Genomic DNA, 13,865 nt, shown 5'->3' with positions numbered 1-13,865 from the left:
AATTCCAGCTCTCACAGACCTGTTAGTTTTTCTTTAAGAAGCCCTCCTGTTCTCCACTCATTACCTGTATTAACTGCACCTGTTTGAACTCGTTACCTGTATAAAAGACACCTGTCCACACACTCAATCAAACAGACTCCAACCTCTCCACAATGGCCAAGACCAGAGAGCTGTGTAAGGACATCAGGGATAAAATTGTAGACCTGCACAAGGCTGGGATGGGCTACAGGACAATAGGCAAGCTGCTTGGTGAGAAGGCAACAACTGTTGGTGCAATTATTAGAAAATGGAAGAAGTTCAAGATGACGGTCAATCACCCTCGGTCTGGGGCTCCATGCAAGATCTCACCTCGTGGGGCATCAATGATCGTGAGGAAGGTGAGGGATCAGCCCAGAACTACACGGCAGGACCTGGTCAATGACCTGAAGAGAGCTGGGACCAAAGTCTCAAAGAAAACCATTAGTAACACACTACGCCGTCATGGATTAAAATCCTGCAGCGCACGCAATGTCCCCCTGCTCAAGCCAGCGCATGTCCAGGCCCGTCTGAAGTTTGCCAATGACCATCTGGATGATCCAGAGGAGGAATGGGAGAAGGTCATGTGGTCTGATGAGACAAAAATAGAGCTTTTTGGTCTAAACTCCACTCGCCGTGTTTGGAGGAAGAAGAAGGATGAGTACAACCCCAAGAACACCATCCCAACCGTAAAGCATGGAGGTGGAAACATCATTCTTTGGGGATGCTTTTCTGCAAAGGAGACAGGACGACTGCACCGTATTGAGGGGAGGATGGATGGGGCCATGTATCGCGAGATCTTGGCCAACAACCTCCTTCCCTCAGTAAGAGCATTGAAGATGGGTCGTGGCTGGGTCTTCCAGCATGACAACGACCCGAAACACACAGCCAGAGCAACTAAGGAGTGGCTCCGTAAGAAGCATCTCAAGGTCCTGGAGTGGCCTAGCCAGTCTCCAGACCTGAACCCAATAGAAAATCTTTGGAGGGTGGCTTGTTCAAATCCACTTCACCACGAAGACTGGGCCAAGGTGGTTACGCGAAAGGGCCCGAGGGAGCCACAACCTGTGAAGTCCTTTCCTACCTTGGAGGATCCACTCCACCTGGCAAACAGATTTGCACCGCTGGAAGTGGACTATCTGGCCCCAGGAGGCCACTCTGGTCCTGGAGACCCCGATGCAAGGCAAGTGATCGCCAACATCAAACAACAGGGCGACAACATCAGTCTCTCTACCCATGTCCACCTTCAGCTGGCAGCCAGACTGTGCCCTCTGTCCCAAACAGGGGACCGCCTCACCTCTGGATTTCCACGACTTTGGAACACCGAGCCAACGGAGGCCCTCGTCACCCCCCGTAACACCCCCTCTCTCCCACGGCGCTCCTCGCAGCACCGTGCAGTCCCTAAATGATTGTTGGGGGAAACTATACTGCGGAACAATGATATAAACACTGATTGTAAAAATCTCTGGAATACCTTCAATGAAATTCTAGGCAATAAAGCTAACTCAGCTCCATCCTTCATTGGGGCAGATCGCAATGAAAACCCTTTGATATTGCCAACCACTTGAATAACTTTTTTGTTGACTCAGGCATGACATCCAAACAACAAACGCTGAGCCTTCATAATCATGCATATCTGACCAAATAACGAAAGACAAGCACTGTAGTTGAGTTTCCGCAAAGTTGTTGCTATCTATAAAATAAGGACAAGCCACCTGGTACCCTACAATCTGGATGGTCAATTGCTGAGGTTGGTAGCGGAATACATTGCGACTCCTGTTTGCCACATCTCGAATTTAAGCCTAGAAGACAGTATGTGCCCTCAGGCCAGGAGGGAGGCAAAGGTCATTCCGCTGCCCAAGAATAGCAAAGCACCCTTTAATGGCTCAAACAGCCGACTAATAAGCCTGTTACCAGTGCTTAGAAAACTGTTGGGGAAAAATAGTTGACAAAATACATGTTATTTTACATAAAACAAATTGGCAAAGGACTTTCAGCATGGTTATAGTGAAGGGCACTCAACATTCTCGGTACTTACACAAATTACTGATGATTGGCTTAAAGAAATTGATAATAAGAGGATCGTGGGAGCTGTTTTGTTAAGACTTCAGTGCAGCTTTTGATATCATTGATCATAACCTATTTACATCCTCTGCCTTCTCATGGATTGAGAGTTACCTATCTAATAGAACACAGAGGGTTTTCTTTAATGGAAGCCTCGCTAATGCAAAATCGGTTGAGTGTGGTGTATCGCAGGGCAGCCTGTTTGGGACATTATTATTTTCAGTTTTTCCTAATGACCTTCCACTGACCTTTAATAAAGCCTGTGTGTGTGTGTGTGTGTGTGTGTGTGTGTGTGTGTGTGTGTGTGTGTGTGTGTATATACAGTGGGGGAAAAAAGTATTTAGTCAGCCACCAATTATGCAAGTTCTCCCACTTAAAAAGATGAGAGAGGCATGTAATTTTCATCATAGGTACACGTCAACTATGACAGACAAATTGAGAAAAGAAAATCCTGAAAATCACATTGTAGGATTTTTAATGAATTTATTAGTCAATTATGGTGGAAAATAAGTATTTGGTCACCTACAAAAAAGCAAGATTTCTGGCTCTCACAGACCTGTAACTTCTTCTTTAAGAGGCTCCTTTGTCCTCAACTCGTTACCTGTATTAATGGCACCTGTTTGAACTTGTTATCAGTATAAAAGACACCTGTCCACAACCTCAAACAGTCACACTCCAAACTCCACTATGGCCAAGACCAAAGAGCTGTCAAAGGACACCAGAAACAAAATTGTAGACCTGCACCAGGCTGGGAAGACTGAATCTGCAATAGGTAAGCAGCTTGGTTTGAAGAAATCAACTGTGGGAGCAATTATAAGGAAATGGAAGACATACAAGACCACTGATAATCTCCCTCGATCTGGGGCTCCACGCAAGATCTCACCCCGTGGGGTCAAAATGATCACAAGAACGGTGAGCAAAAATCCCAGAACCACACGGGGGGACCTAGTGAATGACCTGCAGAGAGCTGGGACCAAAGTAACAAAGCCTACCATCAGTAACACACTACGCCGCCAGGGACTCAAATCCTGCAGTGCCAGACGTGTCCCCCTGCTTAAGCCAGTACATGTCCAGGCCCGTCTGAAGTTTGCTAGAGTGCATTTGGATGATCCAGAAGAGGATTGGGAGAATGTCATATGGTCAGATGAAACCAAAATATAACTTTTTGGTAAAAACTCAACTCGTCGTGTTTGGAGGACAAAGAATGCTGAGTTGCATCCAAAGAACACCATACCTACTGTGAAGCATGGGGGTGGAAACATCATGCTTTGGGGCTGTTTTTCTGCGAAGGGACCAGGACGACTGATCCGTGTAAAGGAAAGAATGAATGGGGCCAGGTATCGTGAGATTTTGAGTGAAAACCTCCTTCCATCAGCAAGGGCATTGAAGATGAAACGTGGCTGGGTCTTTCAGCATGATAATGATCCCAAACACACCGCCCGGGCAATGAAGGAGTGGCTTCGTAAGAAGCATTTCAAGGTCCTGGAGTGGCCTAGCCAGTCTCCAGATCTCAACCCCATAGAAAATCTTTGGAGGGAGTTGAAAGTCTGTGTTGCCCAGCGACAGCCCCAAAACATCACTGCTCTAGAGGAGATCTGCATGGAGGAATGGGCCAAAATACCAGCAACAGTGTGTGAAAACCTTGTGAAGACTTACAGAAAACGTTTGACCTGTGTCATTGCCAACAAAGGGTATATAACAAATTATTGAGAAACTTTTGTTATTGACCAAATACTTATTTTCCACCATAATTTGCAAATAAATTCATAAAAAATCCTACAATGTGATTTTCTGGATTTCTTTTTCTCATTTTGTCTGTCATAGTTGACGTGTACCTATGATGAAAATTACAGGCCTCTCATCTTTTTAAGTGGGAGAACTTGCACAATTGGTGGCTGACTAAATACTTTTTTTCCCCACTGTATATGTACGCTGACGACTCAACAGTATACACGTCGGCTACGAAAGTAAAATAAATAACTGACAGAGCTCCAGTCGGTTTTAGAATGAGTAACTAGCAATAGGCTGGTGCTTAATATCTCAAAATCTAAAAGCATAGTTTTTGGGACAAATCACTTGCTCAACCCTAAACCTCATATAGATCTATTATTGAATAATGTGGTGATTGAGCAAGTTGAGGAGACTAAACTGCTGGGTGTAACCCTAGATAGCAAGCTGTCATGGTCAAAACATACTCAATGGTTGCTAAAATGGGAAGAGGTCGTATGTCCATGACAAGGCGCTGCTCTGTTTTCTTGACGTCTCAATCAACCAGACAGGTCCTACTGGCCCTAGCTTTGTCGCACCTGGACTACCAGTTGTGTGGTCATGTGCGGCAAAGGACATAGGCAAATTGCAGTTGATCCTGAACAGAGCAGCACGTACTGCACTTAGATGTACACGGAGCGCTAATCTCAATGACATGCATGTCAATCTCTCCTGGCTCAAAGTTGAGGAGAGATTAACTGCATCACTATTGGTCTTTGTGCGAGGTGTTGAAGGTACCGAACTGTCTGTTCAAGCAGTTGGCACACAGTTCGGACACTCATGAGTACCACACAAGACATGCAACCAGAGGTCTCTTCACAGTCCCCAGGTCCAGAACAGAGGCTGGGAAACACACAGTATTAAATAGAGCCACGACTACATGAAACTCTCATAGAGCCATGACTACATGGAACTCTCATAGAGCCTTGACTACATGGAGCTCAAGCTAGCAATACAACCAGATAAAGAAAACACCTTACGGCAGGACGGGGATTGTGACGAGACACAGACTGTCAAAGTTAACATGTTTTTTTGACGCCGTTAACGCATTTTGTTCATTTGACCCCCTATACCATCCATAGTTCAAATTCAAGCCCCTGCAGCTAATGTGCTAGTTTGACAACCGCTTTAATGGCTAGCTACTTGTATGACTGAATGATGGGGAACGCTAGTAAGGGGCTTTTAAATGGAAAATTCTATTTCAAATCCCTCCCAGATGGTTCTCTGGATAAAACAAAGACATTTGCATCTACTGCAAGGCTGAATGTGTTCATCACCGAAGTACATTGAGTCTTCGTCATCATTTACAAGCGAAACATACTGTTGATGCCAGCAATACACATAACTAGTAGCAATGGAGGACATCTTGGGCAGGATAAGCTAGAAGAGTGCGCGCGGGAGGCCTATGGACAAGTCGAGCAATAGCTAAGTGGATAGCTACAGCTTGCAGGCCAGTCCACACTGTGACCGACAAAGGCTTGAGGGATATCATTCGGATTGCATCGAACGACTCAATGTAGGAGTTACCCTCGAGAGCCACCGTCGTTACAAGAATAAACAAGCTGTATGAAAGCGAGAGGGCTACGAAAGCAGAGGAATTGAAACATGCAATGGCTGTTGCTCTCACGGGAGACCACTGGACTTCGGTGAGTAACCACAACTACCCTGGGGTTACTGCGCACCATATTGATGAAAACTGGAAACTGTATTCACATGCTCGGGCCGTAATGAAGACAGAAGAGATGCACTATGCTGAAACGTGCGCCGAGCATTTCATGGATGTAGCAAAGCAGTGGAACATTGAAAACAAAGTTACCACACTTTGCACAGACAGTGAACAGAAAATGATTACAGCTGCGAGACATCTGCCTTTTGAACACCTGCCCTGCGCACAGTCTCCAAAGGTTAATCACAGTGTCCCTACAGAACAGCCAAATGCTGAAAAATTGTTGGGCATTTAAACACAGCAAGTTGCAAATTTGCTAAAGAAGGAGTCACTCGCACAAGACGTCACAACAAGATGGATTTCCACTCTGGAAATGGTAAAGAGTGTCCACAGAAACCAACAACCACAGAGATGCTCTGGCCCAACAGAAAACAAACATCACCATGCCAACCACAGCTGAACTGGAGACACTGCAGAAGCTGGAGGCACTACTGGGCCCTGCAGGTAAAATTCTTTATCACACTATTAGTGTTATAATACGATTGTGTGTGTGTGTGTGTGTGTGTGTGTGTGTGTGTGTGTGTGTGTGTGTGTGTGTGTGTGTGTGAGAGAGAGAGAGTGTGTAAATTGTGTGTTTGAGAGAGCGAGTGTGTAAATTTGTGTGTAAGAGAGTGTGTGTGTGTATAACAAGTCTCTCATAATTGACTGAAGTGATTTTGAATGACCTTCCACTGCAGGTACTTGACTGAACTTGCTCAGTAGTGTTGCCTGCATTGTGCCGTCTCCTTTGGGTGATGGAAAGCTCCAATGATGACCTGCCTACGTGGTAAGATTCAAGCTGACATTCACAACAGACCTGGAGAAACCCAAGGAAAACACCAACCTCACATGGCTGAAGATCGCACTCGACCCAAAGTTTAAGGATAGGACGTGCCTTCCCAGACCTGAGAGGGGTGAGGTGTGGGCTTTGGTCAGCAACTTGCTGAAGGAAGAGAGGCCTGCAGAGCATCCTGATAAAGCAACAGAGTCTGAGCCACCGAAGAAGAAAGCTTCTTGTTGAGTTCTTCTGAGTCTGATGAAGGAGGAGGAGTACATTGAGAAATGTGTGGAGCGTTACAAAGCAGAGCCCAGCATCAACATGGAGGACTGTCCACTACAGTGGTGGTCACAGCATGCAAGGGCACACACCAGGCTGGCCTGCATTGCACAAATGTACCTGGCAACGCCTGCCACATCAGTACCTTGTGAGAGGTTGTTTTCACTCTCTGGGCATATCGTACAGAAGAAGAGAGCAGCTTTATTATCTGAAAATGTCAACAGGCTTTTTTGTCTTAGCAACTGGCTCAGTGAAAAGAAATAGGAAGACGACTGAAGTGTATAGTCATAGGCTTAGGTTCTGTGGAATTCATGACATTGTTGGACAGGTTTATGCTCTTTGTATCCATAGAGACAGTTGTTTCTTATAGCCAACCCTCCAATCAGTAATTGGTAGAACAATCATTTGGAATGGCTGAAGCTTTAACAGTGTGTGTGTGTGTGTGTGTACTTCAAGAAAATGTATGAGGGAGTAGGCCCACTGGGAGCATTAGTAAGTTACAGGATTTTTGTATTGCTTAACTTGTTTATGGTGAATATGCCATTAAAAACATTATTATACAGAATATATTTTTGTGTTTCAGGCCCTTAATGTCTATAACTCAATACATAGCTTTTTTTATTTTTTATTAAATGGACAAATCTTTATTTATCAACATATTTGAGCAAATAAAAAATGAGCGATTAATCACGATCAACTACAGAATTTAATGTGATTCATTGCAATTATTTTAATCGTTTGACAGCCCTAATTTGTATATATTCTGTATTGTATTATGTTTTGTATTATGTAGTGATGTATATTATGTATTACATTTGTTGTGTTGTTTCCTGCAGCAGGTAATTGGGGATCTTAATTAAATACTAAACAAATATAAGTGTCTCTTTATATGCTGCGCGAGGTATAGGAATACACAGAAACACACTGCACATTTACTACTGTCATTGTGGGGAGGGGAGTTTCACCTCATCCAACACCAATGTGTACTGTGTAGCACCCTGCACTCACCACACAAGGCTGATGACTCCTTGCTGACCCCAGTCCACCTGGTCGTGCTGCTGCTCCAGTTTCAACTCTTCTGCCTGTGGCTATGGAACCCTGACCTGTTCACCGGACATACTACCTTGTCACAGACCTGCTGTTTTCAACTCTCTCTCTCTACCGCACCTGCTATTTCAACCTCTAAATGGCCGGCTATGAAAAACAAAGTGACATTTACTCCTGATGTACTGACCTGTTGCAACCTCTACAACTACTGTGATTATTATTTGACCCTGCTGGTCATCTATGAACGTTTGAACATCTTGGAGAAAAATCTGGCCTTAATGGCATGTACTGTTATAATCTCCACCAGGCACAGCCAGAAGGGGACTCAGAGCCTGGTTCCTCTCTAGGTTTCTTCCTAGCGTCCTGCCTTTCTAGGGAGTTTTTCCTAGCCACCGTGCTTCTACATCTGCATTGCTTGCTGTTTGGGGGTTTAGGCTGGGTTTCTGTATAGCACTTTGTGACATATGCTGATGTAAAAAGAGCTTCATAAATACATTTGATTGATTGATGGATTAATCTGGTGTGTGTGCAAGTACAGATCAAATGACTGATTGGTTAACGGAGCATCCTGTCTGGGCGGTTTACTTGTACATCAAAGATGCATCGTGCTATAGAAAAAAAGATTATAGGTTCCTGCCCTATGGATGGTTCTGGCTTGGACAAGGCTTACTTACTTTTACTTAATTGAGAAAATAAAGAATTAGGCCACACCCTGCCACTCACATGCCCTCCAGGACTCAGAGTAAAGAGGAACACCGCTTCAGATCAACATCATAACTTTAAAAAAACACATTCCTGCCTGGCTACGTTTCACTCTCACTGATAGACCAGCTCATTGAGATGGTATGCAAATGCTCACACAGTGACACACTCACACACCCTGGTCTGTGTTGTGAACAATGGCAGTGAGGCAGAAGAGCAATAATGGGCCAGGGTGGAGCTGAGGGAGAGAGTCTATATGTTGTTCCCTACCTGCGATGGGTAATCACTCCTCTGTCATCCAGAAACACCAAATGGCTGTGTGTGTATGTGTTAACTGTGTCATGTGTTCACACAGCTCCTCACCATTGTTGCTGTGTCTGACACAGTCCTGGAGCACAGCGTGCCACTTCTTCTGCTCCTTCTCTGTCAGCACGCAGAAGTAGTGGTGGCGGGCATACGGGTGCCACAGGATCAGGGGGAACTCGGTGGCACACTTCACAAATGGACCGCTGCCCATCTTAGCCTTTATACCTGAAAACACACACATTCACATTTATAGTGTCCATAGCCTCATCATCAGGGTTATATTCCCTAGTCACCAAACTGAAGAAAATGGACTGATTGCTAAACGTTTGCTACAGTGTGCCCTAGGGCTCTATTCACCCCTTATTGCGGAAGTTCAGTTACAGCGTGATTGAAATTTAAAGGTAATATTCCAGCATTAGCGGTGACTGCATTTGCGGCTCAATCGGAAATTACCTTTCCATTTCTATTGCGCAATCTGTAATGCTTACAGATTGAATAGAGCCCCTAATGAATACGGCCCAGCTAGCCACTGCGGACTTTAGTACTTGATCTCACATTGGATGAAGTGCTGGTTCAACCACAATCCAACAGTGTTTCTCACGATCGGCCCTTTATTATACACAATCAACTGGTGTTACCAAATCATATCTCTCACCTGGCAGGCTGGTGTTGACCAGATCCAGGTATTCCTCCATGGAGGTCAGAGCTTTGTATCCAGCACAGTTGATGGTTCCTTTAGGGTGCAAGCCCCTCTCGTGAGCCTATCAGAGAGCACAGAGTGAGAAGGGGGTAGTTTCAAGGAGAGAGGGTGAAAAAACATACAAGCCGTTCAGAACCATCAACCCACAGCTAAAGTTGTGACCCAAATGATTCAGACTGGCTGACATTGAAATCTGTCTGGTTATGAAGTTAAACATAAAACAAGCAAGAAAATAGATAGTTTCAGCTTTCCGACCACCCTCACCACTTTGTTCTCGTGGAAGCTGATGTTGTAGGTGTCGGCCACAAAGACAAAGCGGTTTCTCCATTTCTTGTTCTCCTCCAAGTACTGGAAGAGACTCCCAGAGAAGATAGAGTGGTCCTCTAGAGGGTCCTACCACAACACAACAGACACAGTTAGCGCTAGGGCTATAGTCAAAAGCATAGGGATGCCATTTGAGACTCTTCCATACAGTAATGTCAGGCCTAATTCCATTTTACACGCTGGAGGCGGTTGATACCGGAGGGCTAAAGTGAGTCGTATAGTGTTTACACAACCACACAAGTGTCGTATAGTGTTTACACAACCACACACCACCCACTTTGTTTTTAGATTTCCTGTTGTAGATCAAATACTGTAACTCAAACAGCTTAGTCCCAGCTGAGGAAGGAAGGAAGGAGGGGGAGAGAGGGAAGCTGGAGAAGAAGAGAGGTTTTGTGTGCTTGGAAGGTGCTAACTGGCAGTGCTCTGTAAAATGTGGTGCCTGTGCGTTATTCAGAAATAGTTTTTGTGTGTAAATAAAAGTGTGTATGTTTCGGTGTGTGTGACTACCCGGGGCATCACTCGGGTAGTGAGGAGAATAGACGAGGGAGACAGACAACATTCTTAGCACCATCACGGTTTGTTCATGTGTGAAATCTGCTCCACTTTCCCTCCGGTGACTGGATGGTGGAGACTAACACAGAACTCAACTGTACTGAAGTGGAGATGGCTACAGTATGGTGCTTCCTATCCGTGTCCATAGCTTTTGACTGTTGGAGTGTAAACACACACATGACCTTGCACTCAGAGATAAAACCTTAAGGGAGACTCCGAGGAGGATGGTGAGGAAAAGAGATACAAAGGGGGGATAAAGAGGGAAGGAGGATGAGAAGGAGAGAGTTGCAGACGGTGTGGGAATACTGTGAGAGAGAGAGGAAGTGAATAAAAGGAAGAGAGACAGATGGAGCGAGAAGAGGGAGAATTGGGGGGGGGGGGGGGGGGTGACACAAAAACGGCAACAGAGGGGTGAACAAGTGCAATAGACAGACAGTCGTCCCCGGGCCGGCCTCTTGCCTTGCGGTGCAGGAGCTGTGACTGGGGACCTCCTCCCCCCTCAATCTCAAAGCGGACACTGTTGAAGAGGGCCACAGCATACTGCTCCTTGTAAACATGGCCAAATTTCCCCATCACCTGCCTGGAACGAGCTGTGAGAAGAGATAGCGAGATGACAGTTAGAATTTACAGTTTGAGAGTAACACAGTCACTGGACGGACACAACACAACTGAAGAGCGCGAGCGAGAGCACAGCTAGAACACAGTCCCAGAAACTCAGTCTCAGCTGGCAGCAGAGCCAGAGAAGCATGACACATCAGTAATGTGACTCGTTAGATCACAGAGGATTTGGCTAAGAGCTTGGTCTAGAAGAGTAGCCATTAGTATGAGACTACCGAAGCGGGCATTGAGGACAGGCTTATGGAGGTGACTCTTAACTAGGGTTGGACTGGACTGGACTCAGACAGGAAAAGCAGAGAGAGACTGGAAGAGAGGGCATTAACCCTCCAGTATCTTTACCACCCTTCTATCAGCCGTATATGAAAAGAGCCAAGCAGTAAAATTAAAATCGCTATCCACGTCATTATAAGGAAAGTTAGCAAGTCAGTAGCTAAGGCAGCTTTCACTGAGAAAACACTACATACAGTGCATTCGGAAAGTATTCAGACCCTTTGAATTTTTGCACATTTTGTTACGTTACAGCCTTATTCTAAAATGTATTAAATAATTTTTCCCCCTCATCAATCTACATACAATACCCCATAATGACAAAGCAAAAACAGGTTTAGATTTTTTTGCAAATTCATACAAAATACAAAACTGATATCACAGTTACGTAAGTATTCAGACCCTTTACTCATTACTTTGTTGAAGCACCTTTGGCAGTGATTACAGCCATCTTGTTGTCTTGGGTATGACACTACAAGCTTGGCATACCTGTATTTGGGGAGTTTCTCCCATTCTTCTCTGCAGATCCTCTCAAGCTCTGTCAGGTTGGATGGGGAGCGTCGCTGCATAAGGTATCTGTTTTTTATTTTTTATGAATTAGCAAAAATTTCTAAAAACCTGTTTTCGATTTGTCATTATGGGTTATTGTGTGTAGATTGATGAGGGAAAAACAAATGTAAATCATTTTAGAATAAGGATGTAACGTAACAAAATGTGGAAAAAAGGGAAGGTGTCTGAATACTTTCTGAATGCACTGTATAATGGTGGTACAATAACTTAATTCTCAATTGGTACAGATAATGAAGATCGCTTTTGCATACCTTAAGTTACAGTCAAGTAGCATAAGAGTCTAGAATAGCATTATGCCAAATGTATCGTATTTGTAGCACACTATCTGGAGTAGGGTTGCAAAACATTTTTGAAATATTACCTGAATTTTGTAACCCTAATATGGAGAATCAAGCATCAGGATGTTGAATGGTGAAATACCATGGTCTTACCCAGAGTAATCCTTGAAAGGACTTTTTCAACATTTTCAACAACAACAAAAATCGCTCACAGTCCAGTTAGGCTTGGCTTGTGGTGGTTCAGTGTTCTCAGCTCAACATGACCCCAGTCTATGAGATGTTTATGGCAAAGGCGCCACAGGAAAGAGAATGGAGCCTTTGAGTAGGAGGGCAGGAAGGAAAGAACTGACAACAAGATAAGAACGAGAGGAAGATCCAAGGAGGGAACAGAGACAGAGAGAACTAAACAGGATTTATCCTGTAAACTCAAACACACATTTACTCACTTTCTGTAATGCACTGTATAAAAACATAATGAGAGGGATCTAGACAGAATGTACTCTCACGTCACCCCGCTCCTCCGCACACTCCACTGGCTTCCAGTTGAAGCTCGCATCTGCTACAAGACCATGGTGCTTGCCTACGGCGCTGTGAGGGGAACGGCACCTCCTTACCTTCAGGCTCTGATCAGTCCCTACACCCAAACGAGGGCATTGCGTTCTTCCACCTCTGGCCTGCTGGTCCCCCTACCTCTGCGGAAGCACAGTTCCCGCTCAGCCCAGTCAAAACTGTTCGCTGCTCTGGCACCCCAATGGTGGAACAAGCTCCCTCACGACGCCAGGACAGCAGAGTAACTGACCACCTTCCGGAGACACTTGAAACCCTAACTCTTTAAGGAATACCTGGGATAGTATAAAAATAATCATTCTACCCCCCCCACAAAAAAAATAGAATAATTTATTTTTACGATTTAAACACACATAAAAACGAGATTTATATATATATATATATATATATATATATATATATATATATATATATATATATATATATATATATATATATATAAAACAAATGAACATTAAAAATATACACTACAAATAAAACATTTGAATTTTTTTTTTACAAAATATTGTAAATTGGTGAATGCACCAATTTGTAAGTCGCTCTGTATGAAAGGGTAGGCAACAATATCTCCGCCACACTGACCCTCAACACGGTAACCCCTCAAGTAGGCTTGGGAGGTATACTGTATATTCTGAAGTTTCTTTTATAAATGTGAATATTTGTAGCTACTTTTTAAGTAAATACCAACTTCTGCAAAGCAGATTGCATTCTTCATTTCACCTGTCACATTATTTTTCATTATGAAGCTTAACAGTAGTCCCCAGTCACATTGTTTTGTTTGCCAGCACACAACGACGAGAGACCGGAAGCCTTGTAAGTCACACTCACTGTTGTGCAGCATGCGCCAGGTGATTTAGTTACAGTATGGAAATCCAAACTTTTTTTGTTGTTGTTGTTATTATTATTATTTTTAAACGTTTGCTAGCTAGATAGCTTATAACTATTAAGTTAACTGTGTAAAATGTGCTAAATGCTTTGCAGTTGTACATTTGGTTTGCTAACTTAGTAGCTAGTTATCTAGCTAGCTAAGTGGTTAGCTTCTTGCAAAATTAAGCTTCTCTTGGTAACAGCAGAGAATCCCCTACTGGATCAAGAGCCTTAATGTCTAATATTGGTTTTGTGGGTGCAGCAAACTGCGAGTAGCATTAAAAAAAATATTTTATAACTTTATGAGCTGGGATGTCTGTCCTGTAAATAGTTTGTCAAAGACTCATTAGCATTTAGCTAACATTCACTATGGGATTGTACATATACTTGTTAGCAATGCTAACCTGATTACAACGGTTCAGTGGAGTTCGGGATGGCACAAGGTCGGTATGAAGGTATGCA

General features: G+C 44.0%; 1 protein-coding gene across 1 annotated transcript in view; it reads right to left on the bottom strand.

Annotated features, from left to right (window-relative positions):
- Positions 1–13,865, bottom strand: part of LOC311100110 (protein Niban 2-like) — a 64,784-nt gene that overhangs the window by 44,760 nt on the left and 6,159 nt on the right. The window contains exons 2-5 of the mRNA XM_084140866.1: positions 10,696–10,826; positions 9,625–9,753; positions 9,316–9,421; positions 8,718–8,885 (exon numbers count right to left, since the gene is read on the bottom strand). Of these exons, the coding sequence (XP_083996992.1) occupies positions 8,718–8,885; positions 9,316–9,421; positions 9,625–9,753; positions 10,696–10,826 (534 nt within the window). The remainder of the gene's footprint in view (positions 1–8,717; positions 8,886–9,315; positions 9,422–9,624; positions 9,754–10,695; positions 10,827–13,865) is intronic.

This window comes from Coregonus lavaretus (genome assembly GCF_964263955.1).
Source record: "Coregonus lavaretus genome assembly, chromosome: 24".
NCBI classification, from domain to species: domain Eukaryota; kingdom Metazoa; phylum Chordata; class Actinopteri; order Salmoniformes; family Salmonidae; genus Coregonus; species Coregonus lavaretus.
This window is presented reverse-complemented; position numbering and strand designations above follow the sequence as displayed.